The sequence below is a fragment of the Artemia sp. Qi Xiang Cuo genome, chromosome 1 (genome assembly GCF_049724085.1).
Source record: "Artemia sp. Qi Xiang Cuo chromosome 1, ASM4972408v1, whole genome shotgun sequence".
Taxonomy (NCBI): Eukaryota; Metazoa; Arthropoda; class Branchiopoda; order Anostraca; family Artemiidae; genus Artemia; species Artemia sp. Qi Xiang Cuo.
The window spans coordinates 47697841-47712531 of NC_142794.1; the positions used below are offsets into that span (position 1 = coordinate 47697841).

Consider the following 14691-nt stretch of genomic DNA (forward strand, 5'->3'; position numbering starts at 1 on the left):
GGATTATCTGCCGAGCGGTATAACAAACAACACAGGGGAATAGGGATTTTATTGTCACAGATCTCTGACTTGTTTTTTTTTTTACTCTTGGATTCAAAAATAGTGGTAGTTTTGTCTCATATGTCCACTTTTTAACCTGCCGCACAGTATATCCTCTATCTGTTTCAAAAGTCGAACAAAATGCGAAGCTATGTGAATAAAGCTTTCGTAGATTTTCATGGGGTTGATATTTGAGTTGACCCCTGAATGGTTCATTTACGTTGCTCAATTACTTTCTCTGAAGCGTTGAAGAAGGTTCAAAATTGGTCTAGAGTTGCTACTTCTATTAATTTGAATGAATCGGTGCAAACTTTCACTAGATGAGTTCTTAGTGACCTCCCGAGGTCCACACCTAATGCATGTTAAAGTATATTAACATACATTCTTCCAGCAGCTGTGTTCTCTTCTGAATGAATGTAGTCTAAGCAAATAGAATTTACACGACGATGGAGTCTATCTGTAAATTAAGGATGAGTTGATTTTTTTTAACAAAAGAAAATCATGTCATATAATTTTAGCAGCTCTTCAAGTATTCTAATCAGTGTAAGAAAAAATTGTTTCTCTCAGCCTAAAAGTTGATTTTCATGACTTGGTCAACTTATTAATATAATTTATAATTGCTTTAGAAATTTGAATACTATTAAAGCTTACAAGTTAGTTTTGATGCCATATCCCTCTTTCTGTCCCAAACGCATAAATTAAATAACAAACCCAACCAAAATCACAAAAAGGAACAGTTTGTAGCAGTAAATTGTGACGCTTTTGAACCCGTGAGAAATTGCTTCCTTTTTTGGGTCTCAAAATTTTTGTATCTATTTTTCTAAGAGAACATTTTGGTGGCGAGATCTGGGAACCGTCAAACATCTGAAATACTTGTCAGATGTTAGTTTAACTTTCTGATGGCTGCTTGAATGAAGCTGCTTAAATTGAATATGCAAATCAAGTTTGAATCGAATAAAAATAACTACAAACAAGAGTTTGGGTATCGCCTCACTGCAGAAGCCTAAAACCTACTGCGTCATTGGCGCCGCCTTACTGAAAAATGTATGAGTCTTGAACAGTCTTGGAAAGTATAAACAAAATCAAATTGAATATTAAATAAATAATGATAGTAATTGTTGAAAGATCCATCATTTCAAGATTTTTTTTTCACTGTAATTTTTATTTTCATTTTCAATGCTGTAAGAACTGGAAATTTGTAATATAAGAGTAATTCATTTCCAGTGAAGCGCCAATGACGCAGAAGGCTTTAGGTTTTTGCAGTTAAAGAAGGGGGCAGTATCCAAATTTTGTTTGTAGTGAAACTATATTTGTCTTGACCAATCTTGGAAAGAAACTAATAAATTAAACTGAATATTTGATGTACAATGATATTAATTGCTGAAAGCTCATTAGTTCAAAATTTTACTGTAATTTTAATATTTATTTTCAATATTAAGAACAAAAGAAAATATTTGTAATATAATTCGTTTTCAGTAAAGCGCCGATGACGCAGTAGGTTTTAGGCTTCTGCAGTGAGGCGATACCCAAACTCTTGTTTGTAGTTATTTTTGTTCGATTCAAAATTGATTTGCATATTTAATTAAAGTTTCCCTTGTTTTATGATTTATTTATTCATTTACATTAATATATATTGTATGTTTGTTCGCATTGATTGTTTATTTAATTTCTGTTCGTTTTAAGTTTCATTTATTCTTTAATAGCGAACTATTTTTTTCGTTTTGAGCTTGATTTCCGTATTCAATCGAGGCATTACTCGCTTTAAAATCTATTTATTCATTTATATTATTACTTGTTGTATGTTTTTTGCTATGATTGTTTATTTAATTTCGGTTCGTTTTGGATTTCATTTATTCTTCAATATTAATGTCTGGTTGTTTTGAGTTTGAATTTTTACAGGTATTCATATCTCCTGAGCTTAAGTTTAAAATGGCCTTTACTTTTCTTTGAAATACTTATTTGTCGGAAAGTTTATTTTTAATTAATTTTTGTTCGTTTTTGATTGCAAAAATTTCAAGTTTTTATTGCATGGGGGGGAGGGGTTGCTTAATGTCCAATTATTCTTGACTTTAAAAAACGGATCTAGAACTTTCAATTTAAATCGAATGAGGCTTTTTTCAAAGTCTATACGATTACCTCTTTGATAAAAACCTTATATATGAACAATAGACATCTTCCATAACTTGTGGACGGCGATTGGCAACAATGAATGGATTGACAAAATAGCTCCAATAAGGGTGTTTTGACCATTTCACTTGCTGACACAAAGGGATCACGACTGTTTGGAATTGACCTTAATAGGATTTTGTGTGCCAAAGCAATTTTGCATTTATTACAGAGTATGTATTTTGACCTTATAATTGGATAATTATAATAGAAATACTATGTGTTCTTCCCATACAAAACTTTGCCTTATTAAAGTCTTTGGGGTGGGGGTGGCGTAGTTGGCATAAATAAGAAAAATTTAGCGTCTACCGTAGGAGCAGGGGAGGGGGATGTTTGAAACTCATCCAATATGTGGTGAAACTTCACTTATCTCTTTTGCTCCCGATTTAGGAGATTAGACAGACTCATTGGGCTGTAAAATGTTGGACCGTTTGAGTTGTTGAAGACGTTAAAATACTCAAAAATACTTTATATTTTTAGTTATTGCAGGATTGATTTCATAGATAGTGGAATGGTGAGCCCCCTGGCCCTTCATTTGGGTGAGCCTCAACTCATAATATGCAATTTTGATTAATTGTTCCGTGTTATATGCATTCTATATATTATTGTTCCGTGTTATGTGCATTATTCTATAAATGTTATTTTGAGTTATATTTTTATCGCATTACGTTCATTTTAAGGCTTGAGATAAAAACTGAAACCTTAGCGGAGACAGTGGTGGGGGGAAATCTCCCCCCTTATATGCATAATTGAGCAGCCACAGAGAAATTAAAACAAATGAAATTAATCTGTCTTTTGAAAATGTCTTTTTTCAAAAGACACGAACAAAATTGTCTAAAGGAACATGAAGTGCTATCTCTGACATTTCCGTTGATTCTTTATTCCCGTTACTTTCAGATGTAAAATTTAGAATATTATCGAATGGGTTTAGTCGTCCCCTCCCTGAATAATTCACATTTGGAAAACCACCCCTGGGAAATTCCTCCCCCCTCAAAGAACATTTTCTTTTCCTGCTGATAATTCCCCCGCGTTAAATTCCACCCAGCAGAAATTTCCCAGCCGTGGAATATGCTCCCCACACATATTCCCCTCAGATAATTTCGGATATTCATAAAAATGGAAGCTGAAATTTCTACTCAACTTTTTAGGTCAGAAGCAATGCTATAGCGTTACCTAAGTAAAGAGCCATAAGGGTTCAATGAATTAATACTTATTTATTTTTCCGGGGGCACTTTATATGGAAGAGGTGGTCGCATAAACTTTGGAACGGGGTTCAATGAATTACAAATTAAAATTTATAGTGCCCTTACACCAGGGACGGATCCAGGATTTTTTAGGGGGGGGGGGCAAAATAGGTTGATCGAATAAACTTGCGTTAGGAGCAAGTTTAATTAACGCAATCTTGCGTTAATTAAGTAAATTACATTACTTTAGACTACTTTAGGGGGTGGCGCCCCCCTCGCCCCTCCCCTGGATCCGCCACTGCCTTACACTCTGTTTCTTTCCTTGTTGGGGAGGCGAGCAGATGCCTAATAGGTGCGTGTTAATACCAAAATATTCTAACTCTCATTGGGCCTTCAGATATAAACAGAATTAGTTCAAAGGGTGGGGTGGGGAAAAAGGGCGTGGGGGGGTATTTGCCCTTCGATCGATTTTGACTCGTAAGAGCTGGACTAGAACTTCCAATTTCCAATCAAATGAACCCTCTCTGAAGTTTATACGAGAATCCCTTCCTGCCCCCCGGGCCCTGGGGGGTTTTGTCGACGCCAGAGTTTTGTTACATAACCTTTCAGCTATTTTAACAAAATTTTTATCTGATGCATTTAGGGCATGGGGGAGGGGGGTGGGGGGCTAGCTGCCCTCCAATCTCTTTTGACTCTTAAAAAGTGAACAAGAACTTTCAATTTCCAATCAAATGAGCCCTCTCTAAGGTTTATACGAGTATCCCTTCCATAAAAAGTGATATGAAGGATTTGGAGAATCCTTAAATTACAACCCTTGCCCTGAGGGCTGTGGGGGTGTTTTCATCCTCAAAGATCTAATTTCCAGACCTTAAAACTACGTTTAATGAAATGGCTGTCTCAAAATTTTGATTGGATGTGTTTGGGGAAAAGGTGGGCGTGAGAGGGGGGTTAGTTGCCTTCCGATCACTTGCAACTATTAAAAAAGGCACTAGCCATTTGAAGTTCCAATCGAATGAGCCTATTTTGAAGTTTCTACGACAACGCCTTCTAGAAAAACCTTATATGCCCCCAGGGCATAACTTAAAACCCTTGCCTTGGGGGTCGTGGGGGAGTTTCCTCCTCAAAACATATTTTCTATCTGAAAATCATCTACGTTGAACAAAATGGCTATCTCAAATTTTCATTGGATGTGTTTGGGGTCATGATGGGCGTGGCGGGGGGGGGCTAGTTGCCCTCCAATCACTTTCTACTATTTAAAAGGGCACGAGCCCTTTGAATTTACGATCGAATGAGTCTTTTTTGAAGTTTCTACGACAACGCCTTCTAAAAAAACCTTATAAGCCCCCAGGGCATAACTTAAAACCCTTGCCCGAAGGGTTGTGGGGGAGTGACCTCCTCAAAAACAAATTTTATATGTGAAAATCAACTATGCTGAACAAAATGTCTATCTCAAAATTTTGATTGGATTTCTTTGGGGTAATGATGGGCGTGGGGGGGCTAGTTGCCCTCCAATCATTTTCGACTATTAAATAGGGCCTTAGAACTCTCGATTTCCAATCGATTGAGCCCCCTTTGAAGTTTCTACGACGACCCCTTCCATATGAAGTGCCTTTGGTGGGAAAAAAATAGTAATAATAATAATAATAAAACATTGGAGCCGTATGACCTTTACTATAGGCAACGCTACAGCGTTGCCTCTGATTTTAAGGTCTTCCACAACTCAAACGGTCCAACATTCTACAGCCCAATGAGTCTGTCTAATCTCCTAAATCGGGAACGGAGGAGGTAAGAGAAGTTCCGCCCCGTATTGGATGAGTCTCCAACCTTACCCTCCCCCTCTCCTACTGTCTATGCTAATGTTTTCTTCTTTATGCCAACTACGCCGCCCCCACCCCAAAAACTTTAATAATGTAAAGTTTTGTATGGGAAGAATAACATAGTAAATCTATTATAATTATCGAATTACAAGGTTAAAATACATACTCTGTGATAGATACAAAATTGCTTTGGCACACAAAATCCTATTAAGGTCAATTCCAAACACCGCCCTTTGTGTCAGCAAGTGAAATGGTCTAAACCCCCTTATTGGTGCTATTTTTTCAATCCATTCATTGTTGTCAATCGCTGTCCACAGGTTACGCAAGCTGTGTACTGTTCATATATAAGGTTTTTATCAAAGAGGTAATGGTATAGACTTTGAAAAAAGCCTCATTCGATTTAAATTGAAAGTTCTATATCCATTTTTTAAAGTAAATAATAATCGGACAGTAAGCACCCCCCCCCCCCCATGCCATAAAAACTTGAAACTTTTGCAATCAAAAACGAACAAAAATTTATTAAAGAAAAAGCTTTCCGAAAAATAAGTTTTTCAAAGAAAAGTAAAGGCCATTTTAAACTTAAGCTCAGGAGATACAAATACATGTTAAAATTCAAACTCAAAACGACCAGAAATTACTATTAAAGAATAAATGAAACCCAAAACGAACAGAAATTAAATAAACAATCATAGCGAAAAAGCATACAACAAATAATAATATAAATGAATAAATAGATCTTAAAGCGAGTAATGCTTAGATTGAATATGAAAATTAAGCTTAAAACGAAAAAAAATATTTTGCTATTAAAGTATAAATGAAACTTAAAACGAACATAAATTAAACAAACAATCAATGCGAACAAACATACAATATATATTAATGCAAATAAATAAAAAAATAAATCTTAAAACGAGTGAAACTTAAATTGAATATGCAAATCAAGTTTGAATCGAATAAAAATAACTACAAATAAGAGTTTGGGTATCGCCTCACTGCAGAAGCATAGAACCTACTTCATCATTGGCGCTTTACTGAAAACGAATTATATTACAAATGTTTTTTTTTGTACTTAATATTGAAAATAAATATTAAAATTACAGTAAAATTTTGAACTCATGAGCTTTCAGCAATTAATATCATTATACATCAAATATTCAGTTTAATTTATTAGTTCTTTCCAAGATTGGTCAAGACAAATATAGTTTCACTACAAACAAAATTTGGATACTGCCCCCTTCTTTAACTGTAAAAACCTAAAGCCTTCTGCGTCATTCGCGCTTCACTGAAAAAGAATTACTCTTACATTACAAATTTATTATTTTCCAGTTCTTACAGAATTTAAAATGAAAATAAAAATTACAATGAAAAAAAATCTTGAACTGATGGATCTTTCAACAATTAATATTATTATATATCTAATATTCAATTTGATTTTGTTTATACTTTCCGAGACTGTTCAAGACTCACATAGTTTTCAGTAAGGTGCCAATGACGCAGTAGGTTTTAGACTTCTGCAGTGAGGCGATACCCAAACTCTTGTTTGTAGTTATTTTTATTCGATTCAAACTTGATTTGCATATTCAATTTAAGTTTCAATAGTCTTAAGATTTATTTATTCATTTACAATAATATATATTGTATGTTTGTTCGCATTGATTGTTTATTTAATTTCTGTTCGTTTTAAGTTTCATTTATACTTTAATAGCAAAACATTTTTTTTCGTTTTAAGCTTGATTTGCATATTCAATTTAAGCATTACTTGCTTTAAGATTTATTTATATATTTATATTATTACTTGTTGTATATTTTGTTGCTATGATTGTTTATTTAGTTTCTGTTCGTTTTGGGTTTCATTTATTCTTTAATTTTAATTTCTTGTCGTTTTGAGTTTGAATTTTAACAGGTATTTGTATCTCCTGAGCTTATGTTTAAAATGGCCTTTACTTTTCTTTGAAAAACTTATTTTTTGGAAAGTTTTTTTTAATTAATTCGAAGAAAAATACAGTATTTGGCTGTCCCCTGAGAGATAGGGTGGGATATTAATTCGTTGTCATTTTGTATCAGTTGAAAAAATCATTTCATTTAACATACGCGGTTGTGTTGCAAAGGACAAAAGGTTCTGTAGTATGTCTTAGCTCTTTCTTAAACACTGAGTACCATATTCTACGAAATAAAGGAGCTAAAACTTAACTGTCCAGAAAGCAAGACGTTTCTTTGTCAATAGTCATCATACGAGCTAGTTATACTGTACTATGATCCATACAAATACAATAATTTTAATTGTTTTTCTTATGAAACCTATAGATTATATTTTGAAGATTAAATTAGGTCTAAACACAAAGAGCTTTGAATTCTTCCTGCAAAGTTGGTGATTGGACTCAACTTTTTTCATGCAATAGATGAATGGCATCTCCACAACTCAATCCATGCGAATTGGTTTCAAACAGTTGTTTCACCCGACATCCCAAATGCGTGAGTTATGTTGAAAATTGTATTTTTAAATCAAATACAAATTATGATTGGCAAATAAAGAGCTATAAAGGGTTATTTACAACTCTTTATGTCAATTACTACAGTTTATGCAATATTTGCTCTGATTTTCGTAGGATGTGGTGCTTGGAAGGAAGCTTGGAGATGGGTCATTTGGTGTTGTGAGACAAGGCGAATGGACCACTCATTCTGGTACCAATTTACAGGTTGCAGTAAAAGTGTTGAAACAAGATCCATGCAGTAATCCTCATCTTATGGAGGATTTTATGAAAGAAGTCCAAGCTATGCATTTGCTTGACCATCCAAACATAGTAAGGTATGTGTTGGTTCAAAAAGGGTTGATAGGTTGAGTAAACTATCATGTTCCTGAGACTGTTTACTTTTTGTAACAATTGTTAAAGAAATAAGAAATAAAAAAAAAATGAAGCAAAAAAAAACCCATTACCTACAACTTTACCAAAGATACTGACAAAAACCAAGATGCGTTGCCATAATATGGACTGGAAAAGAGAAATGTTTGGGAATGTGTGCGTCTAACAGAACCCTCCTCGTGCATCTGAACTCAGGTGCAAGCCCAACTGAATCCCCCGTGAAACTTAACACCCGTACATCGGAACCCCCGTATAACTGATGCCTTGGGCAACTGAACCCTCGTGTAACTGAGCCCCCGTGCAGCTGATCCCCATTTTCACTGAACCCGCGTGCAGCTCAACCCCCGGGGCAAGTGAACCTTCGTTTGGCTGAACCTTTGTGCAACTCAGCCCCATTGAACTGAACCCTCATGCAACTCAACTACCACTTAACTGAACCCTCATTTAACTGAATACTGTTCAGCTAAAACCTCGTGCAACTCAACCCCCGCTTAACTGAACACTGGCACAACCTAACCTCCATCTAACTGATCCCTTATTACATTGAACCGCAATGCAACTCAACCCTCACCAAACTCAATATCCATGTAACTCAAATTCAACCTTAGTGCAACTCAGTACTGCAACTGTAATTCAACCTCATTGCAACTGTAATTCAACCTTAGTGCAACTCAGCCCATGTCTATTTAACCCCCATTCAACTCAACTTCCGTGCAATTCAACCATCATATAACTCAATCCTCATTCAACTCGATCCCCGTTGACCCAAACCTGTCTGACTGAGCCCCTATTTGAATCAACGGCTTTTAGCTCAACCCTTCTCAATGCACCTTGATCGAAAGGTCTTGACAAGCAAAGTGTTTGATAGGTATGTATTTACACTTTTAGCTCGTTAGGTTAAGATCTAAGCTAACAATGTTTGCCCCTTAGTTTGACAGATTTCGCGGCGGAAAAAAAAACATCTTAGGCTCAGTTATTCTTGGGCTATATAACAAAACATCTTACATCTCTTATCTGTTCAGCAAACGGTAATACTGAAATTAGCGAACGCCCTTAATATCTCAAAGGACAGCATTAAAAACATGAATCTTGTCATAGGGGATATCTCCATAATGCACTATGATTCGTAAACCATTGTAAACAAAAGGATAATTTTGGGACTAGGTTAAAAATAGTGTTTTTATAGTCTTCCAAAAGAGGATTATTGGTCAAGCGGGTGGTCTAAAGTATGGATGATTTTGCCCAATGGTGTAAATTCACGAAAATCGAGGATCCCTTCATGAAAACATATGGGGAGGGGGCAAATGTATTTTTTAATGTAGGGGGTGGGACAATTAAGTTTTTTTTTACTTTTTAAGTGAGAGTACCAAAAAAGGTATTTTTTTTATTCTATGGGGGATCTCTTGGGCGATTGCCCCCTTCCTCCTACGCTTTCAAATTTTGTGTTTGATTCTGACATTATAGCTTTGTTTGTAGGAAAATAAAAATAATTTGTTTGTAAAATAAGAAGGGGGGGGGGGGCATAAAACATGGAATTGGATCTGAACGGTACCATACCTTGGGGCATTAAGTTTCGGATAAAATGTTTTACCAGTCCTTTAACTTGTATCAATTGACACACCTTATTATGATGTGTGTAATTTTATATTATTTAGACATATGGTAACTTTTTCAAACAAGTAATGTATTCGTACGCGTTGTCTACGGATTTTTTGTGCATTGAAATATTTCCCTTCAACCAATAGCTTAACAAAAAAAAAAATACAAATGGAAAGACTAATATAAGCTGTTCATTGTCAATACTTTTCAATCTATTGTGTTGTTTCTGTATGTTTAGTCTTTTGTTTCATTTCTTCAATGTTGTCGTTTGGTTTTTTTTTCTTTCTTTATACAATTTTTTTTCTTGTTTGAATAATGGTTTTTTGTTACGCACCGGACTTGCGAGAAGGACATGTGCAGCAAATCCTTCGCTTGTGAGTGCAATAGTAACAGGTTCTGACATGCCGCGAGTTGCGGAAAAACGCAATTCTAACTACACATTTAGTTTGCCGAAAAAATATACAAAAATGTTTTAAAAATTGCAGGCATGAGGTGAAAAAACCGTAACTACCCTTACACTATTTTTTATGGTTTTCAATTCATTTGCTGCTGTAAAATCTCTATTATTGCGACGAAATAATCAGCAAAATCCCATGAATCCCAGCTTTTCCATGCAGTCCATTTTTCAACAATTAGCTATTCACTTGATTCCTGAGCAAATTTTCTCGCATATGTGGGAAAATTTCGGAGCATGCAAATTTGCGTTTTTCCACAAAAATACTGGTAAAAAATATCGCCCGTCATACGCTATATTGCGTGGTTATCTGCAAAACGCATTATATGGAATTTAGGGTTTGGCTACCTCAATCGGTTTTTTGTTTTTGAGATATCTGATAGTTTTGTTTCTTTTTTTATCCTCTTCTTTAGTTTCTCACTTATTCATCATTCTAGGCTTCATGGTATTGTTCTTAGCCGACCACTGATGATGGTAACAGAGCTCGCGCCGCTTGGAAATTTGCTCGACTATTTAAGAAAGCAGTGTGGCCATACTTCTATTGTTACACTCTGCGACTATGCCCTACAGGTTGCAACAGGAATGACATATTTGGAATCAAAGCGGTGTGTCCATAGAGATTTAGCTTGCCGGAACATCTTAATGGTTTCCATGAATAAGGTATAAACTAATGTTTTGATGTCTGGGAAGTTGTCGTGTTCTGATAGGGTTTCAGTTAATAAATAGTGCTCTGTCATTCTTTGTCGAGGGGGGGGGGGTGATTAATCTACCGTTCAATGACTATAGAAATTATTAGTCTTAGAAAAAGAAAGTATTCAAATTCAAATTTTGCAAAAGTAAAAAAAAAAATGGGTTTTCTCTGAATAATTCTACTCCAAAAGTGAAAGAAATAATATTCTAAATAGTAGTTGTCATATATACTTACATTTTTTTCTATAGGGATTCGTATCTAAAAGGAACTGTAGTGTAAATCGGCCTTGTAGATGCAAAGTCGAATATGTCCGCTTATAAGGTTTTCAGTGTCAATGTTCTCCATTGGCTCTTAGCGTTTTGTTTACAAGTTTTTTTTTTTTTTTTTTTTTTTTTTTTTTTTTTTTTTTTTTTTGTAAAAAATAGAGTAAAAAAGGACAAGTAAAAAAATAGAGTAAAAAAGGACAAGTAAAAAAATAGAGTAAAACGAAAAAAAAAATATTTATACCATTGCATATTCGATGATTTTCTTAAGAGTCGATCAATTCTATAGCAGTTGAACTAAATTAATTCTAGAATTACTTTAACTAAGTAATCAGCTCAAAAACATAGCATTCCTCCCCCATACGGCTGGCGCGCTAACACCAAAAAGATATTAACTTCCTTGGTTCAGTGTTTTTTTGTAGATTTAAACAATTTGACTTCTGAGCGGATCAAATAATCTGGTCTAAGTCTACTTTAGAAAATAATTGACAGTCAATGAATTTAGTATTTAGTTATTATAAAGTTATAAGTATTTAAGTTATTCTAGCCACAAAGCTCATTTCAATCTTATAGTCGCAAAATTTAAGTTTTAGCAATAAGGCTTTTCATTTCTAAGAGCAAAGTAAGCATTCAGAAAGAAAGTTATGAGCATCATAGGAGAATGTGAGTTTTATATTCGCTTTTCTCTTAAATATAGCAAACAATTGGTGGTTTTTCACACAAATTTTAATCCACTTTAAATCTGAAAAACATTTACTGCCAAATTTAATAATAATAAATGATAATTTGTTCATAACCCGCTATACAAGTATACACTAGTTTTTGTTAGAAACCAAGCCAATTTTTGTTATTAAAATTTTGTTTTTTATAGATTCGGGTACTATTGGGCCGAGTCGCTTCTTACTTACAGTTTTTTTCCTTGAACTGTTTGATAAAAGGAATTTAATAAAAAACGGTAGTCCAGTGGACTTAGCTCGGTTTAGCTAGAAAGAATCATTACTGAATTTTTTTCTTAAAGCCAATGTTTGTGCGTAAAATAGCTTTCAGACAAGAAAGAAATGAAGGGTATGGACATTTGGGAAGAATTCAGGTTTTAAAGAAGCGAGTGTGACTGCGTAACGCAGATCTTACTTTTTTTAATTTAGCAATTTACTCGTGCTTTCTACCCCATTTCAGTTTGAAAAAAATTTATCGCTAACTTTAATAAAGAACTGTCTTCACTGTTGCTTGCATATTCATAAACTTTTGTTTTCCGTGCTTTACATTTTATGGTCTGTTCTGTGAAAGCTGTTTGAAGTGTTAAAAGTCTTTTTATGATCTGAATAATAATTCACTTGTCAAAATAACTAACCTAACTATCGAAGTATTGAAATAACATTTTTTACAGGTTAAGATTGGAGACTTTGGTTTAATGAGAGCTCTTTCTCAAGAGCAAGATTGTTATGTAATGGTTGAGTCAAAACGAGTTCCCTTTCCGTGGTGCGCTCCAGAAAGTCTTAAAACAAGACAGTTCAGCCACAGTTCAGGTGAGTTTATTAGAATTAATGACCAAGATCATTTGAAGTTTACATACCTAGTAAATACGATTACATTTGTTTTGGCCAATCTTCATTTTTGTCCAATATACACTTGGAAGAAGGATATTGACGTAGGCCGCATCTTGTCTAAGAGGGGGGTAGGCGAATCTATGATGGATAGGGAGAGCTGGATTTTTATATCAGCAGTTCACAATACCTCACATCGCCAGCATGTTCTATCTTACCTTTCGAAACATTTATTCATCAAACATTCATAAATCATCAATTAGCTTCAGTACTAATCTTCTTGGACTTACAATACTATAATATAATAAATCCACTATACTAATTACAGTTTCCAGAAAACATACACCATAAAAGCGATTTGACACAGTTCACATTACGGTTAGATAACAGCTTCTTGTTCTAAGAATTCGATTCAAAAGGTTAAAGTTGGGTGATTTTAAATATCAAAATTGATGTATCTGTATATTGGACAAAAGTCAGTATTGAATATCGAAACGTAAATATCTATATCAGAATCGATATTTCCAAAGTTTCTGTTTATTTCCAGTTTTTTTTGTTGCTTTTTTTTTCAACCATCTACCAGTGCATATCCAACTAAAAAAATCCAACATACGAAAAATTCTCGTTAACATTTGGTGTAAATTTGAAGTTCTTGGGGGGGGGGGGGTGGTCAGGTTTTTTATTTAAAGAGTTTCTAAATTTCTTGGGAGGAAGAATGTGCATATGTTTAGTGAGAAATTTATGTGAATAATGAGGTGACAACCGGTTATATCAACATATTTTAGGCTCTAGCGATTGCATAGGGATGAGTCAGGATGGAATGTGTAGACGACAGCTTTGGTGAACAAATCGGTTTTTTTCTTTGTCTCACTTTTTCTTAGTGGAGAAATCAAACCAGAAGTTTGGAGCTGTAGATCTTAAGCATCCTCTCATCAAACTAATATTTAAACGTTGGAATTTTTCAAGATTCAAGAGCATACTGCTCAGGGCTTCAGTTTGATTACATATCTTTTTCCTGTTTTTCGAAAATCAAGCATAGCGCGATGTTTTAATCCGTTGATTTTTGTGTCTTATGTTTTTCCTCCTTTTGCGTTTAGAACGTCTTGTAAAAAGAGAAAGTAATGCTTTTTTTTTTAGAAAATTCGGCTTCTCGCTATTCGTGCCAAATACACAATACGTGTTATTTCCCTGTGTTTTTTCTATAATTATGTAAAGAAAGGAGAATTAGGTCGTCTGATCGTTTTTTGTTGTTTTAATAACATCTATTTAGTAGTTATGGACAGCTGAATAAATGCTGAAGGACTTTGGTTCAGTCTTATATGGATTCCTTTGGGGAAGGGAGGTTGGGGGGGGGGTATCTTTAGTTTAATTTCGTGTAGTTTTCACTTGCTCTTTTATGAGTTATCGAGCAAAAAAAAAGGGGGGGAGGTTTAATTACACGTTAAATCAATTTCAAAGAAGCAAATCTGCAATATAGTATTTACCCCTGTGTCTACTGTATCGTTGGAATGAAATATCTTAAGTGTGTAGGCGTGAACGGCTTAACTAGAAAGACATAGGAGGGGCTTTAAGCTATCACATGATTTTTCTATGCTCTAGAACATGAATCGCTCACAAACCTAGGGAAACTATTTTTTTTTTTTTTTTTTTTTTTTTTTTAGATGCCTGGATGTTCGGTGTTACTCTGTGGGAGATGTTCACTTTTGGAGAGGAGCCTTGGATTGGCTTAAATGGATCTGAAATATTGAAAAAGATTGATACAGGAGAGAGACTTCGTGAGCCAGAAGCTGCCCCTCCTTTTATTTCTGAGTTACTTAAAAAGGTAAATAAACTGGTTTGTCATTTGCTTACGTGTCTACGCCTTTCTATTATTATTACTATTTTATGAACAGACTTACCAGACGGACTACTTTATTTGGTGTGTTGGTCTCGAAAATTGCCTCTGTTTTTCTTCATTACGTCGCGATTGTTTGAAAAATTAATATCGATATTTTTAATAAAATTTTATTCAAAAAAAAAAATTAGTCAGGCAAATTTGCATGCACGATCTAACAACATTGGTTTTTTATCTCT

At 34.5% G+C, this 14691-nt stretch overlaps 1 protein-coding gene across 1 annotated transcript in view; it reads left to right on the forward strand.

The window, feature by feature from the left end:
• Ack (activated Cdc42 kinase) overlaps window positions 1-14691 on the forward strand; it is a 49655-nt gene that overhangs the window by 21654 nt on the left and 13310 nt on the right. The window contains exons 4-7 of the mRNA XM_089095198.1: window positions 7813-8012; window positions 10558-10780; window positions 12462-12600; window positions 14280-14440. Coding sequence (XP_088951324.1) covers window positions 7813-8012; window positions 10558-10780; window positions 12462-12600; window positions 14280-14440 — 723 coding nt within the window. The remainder of the gene's footprint in view (window positions 1-7812; window positions 8013-10557; window positions 10781-12461; window positions 12601-14279; window positions 14441-14691) is intronic.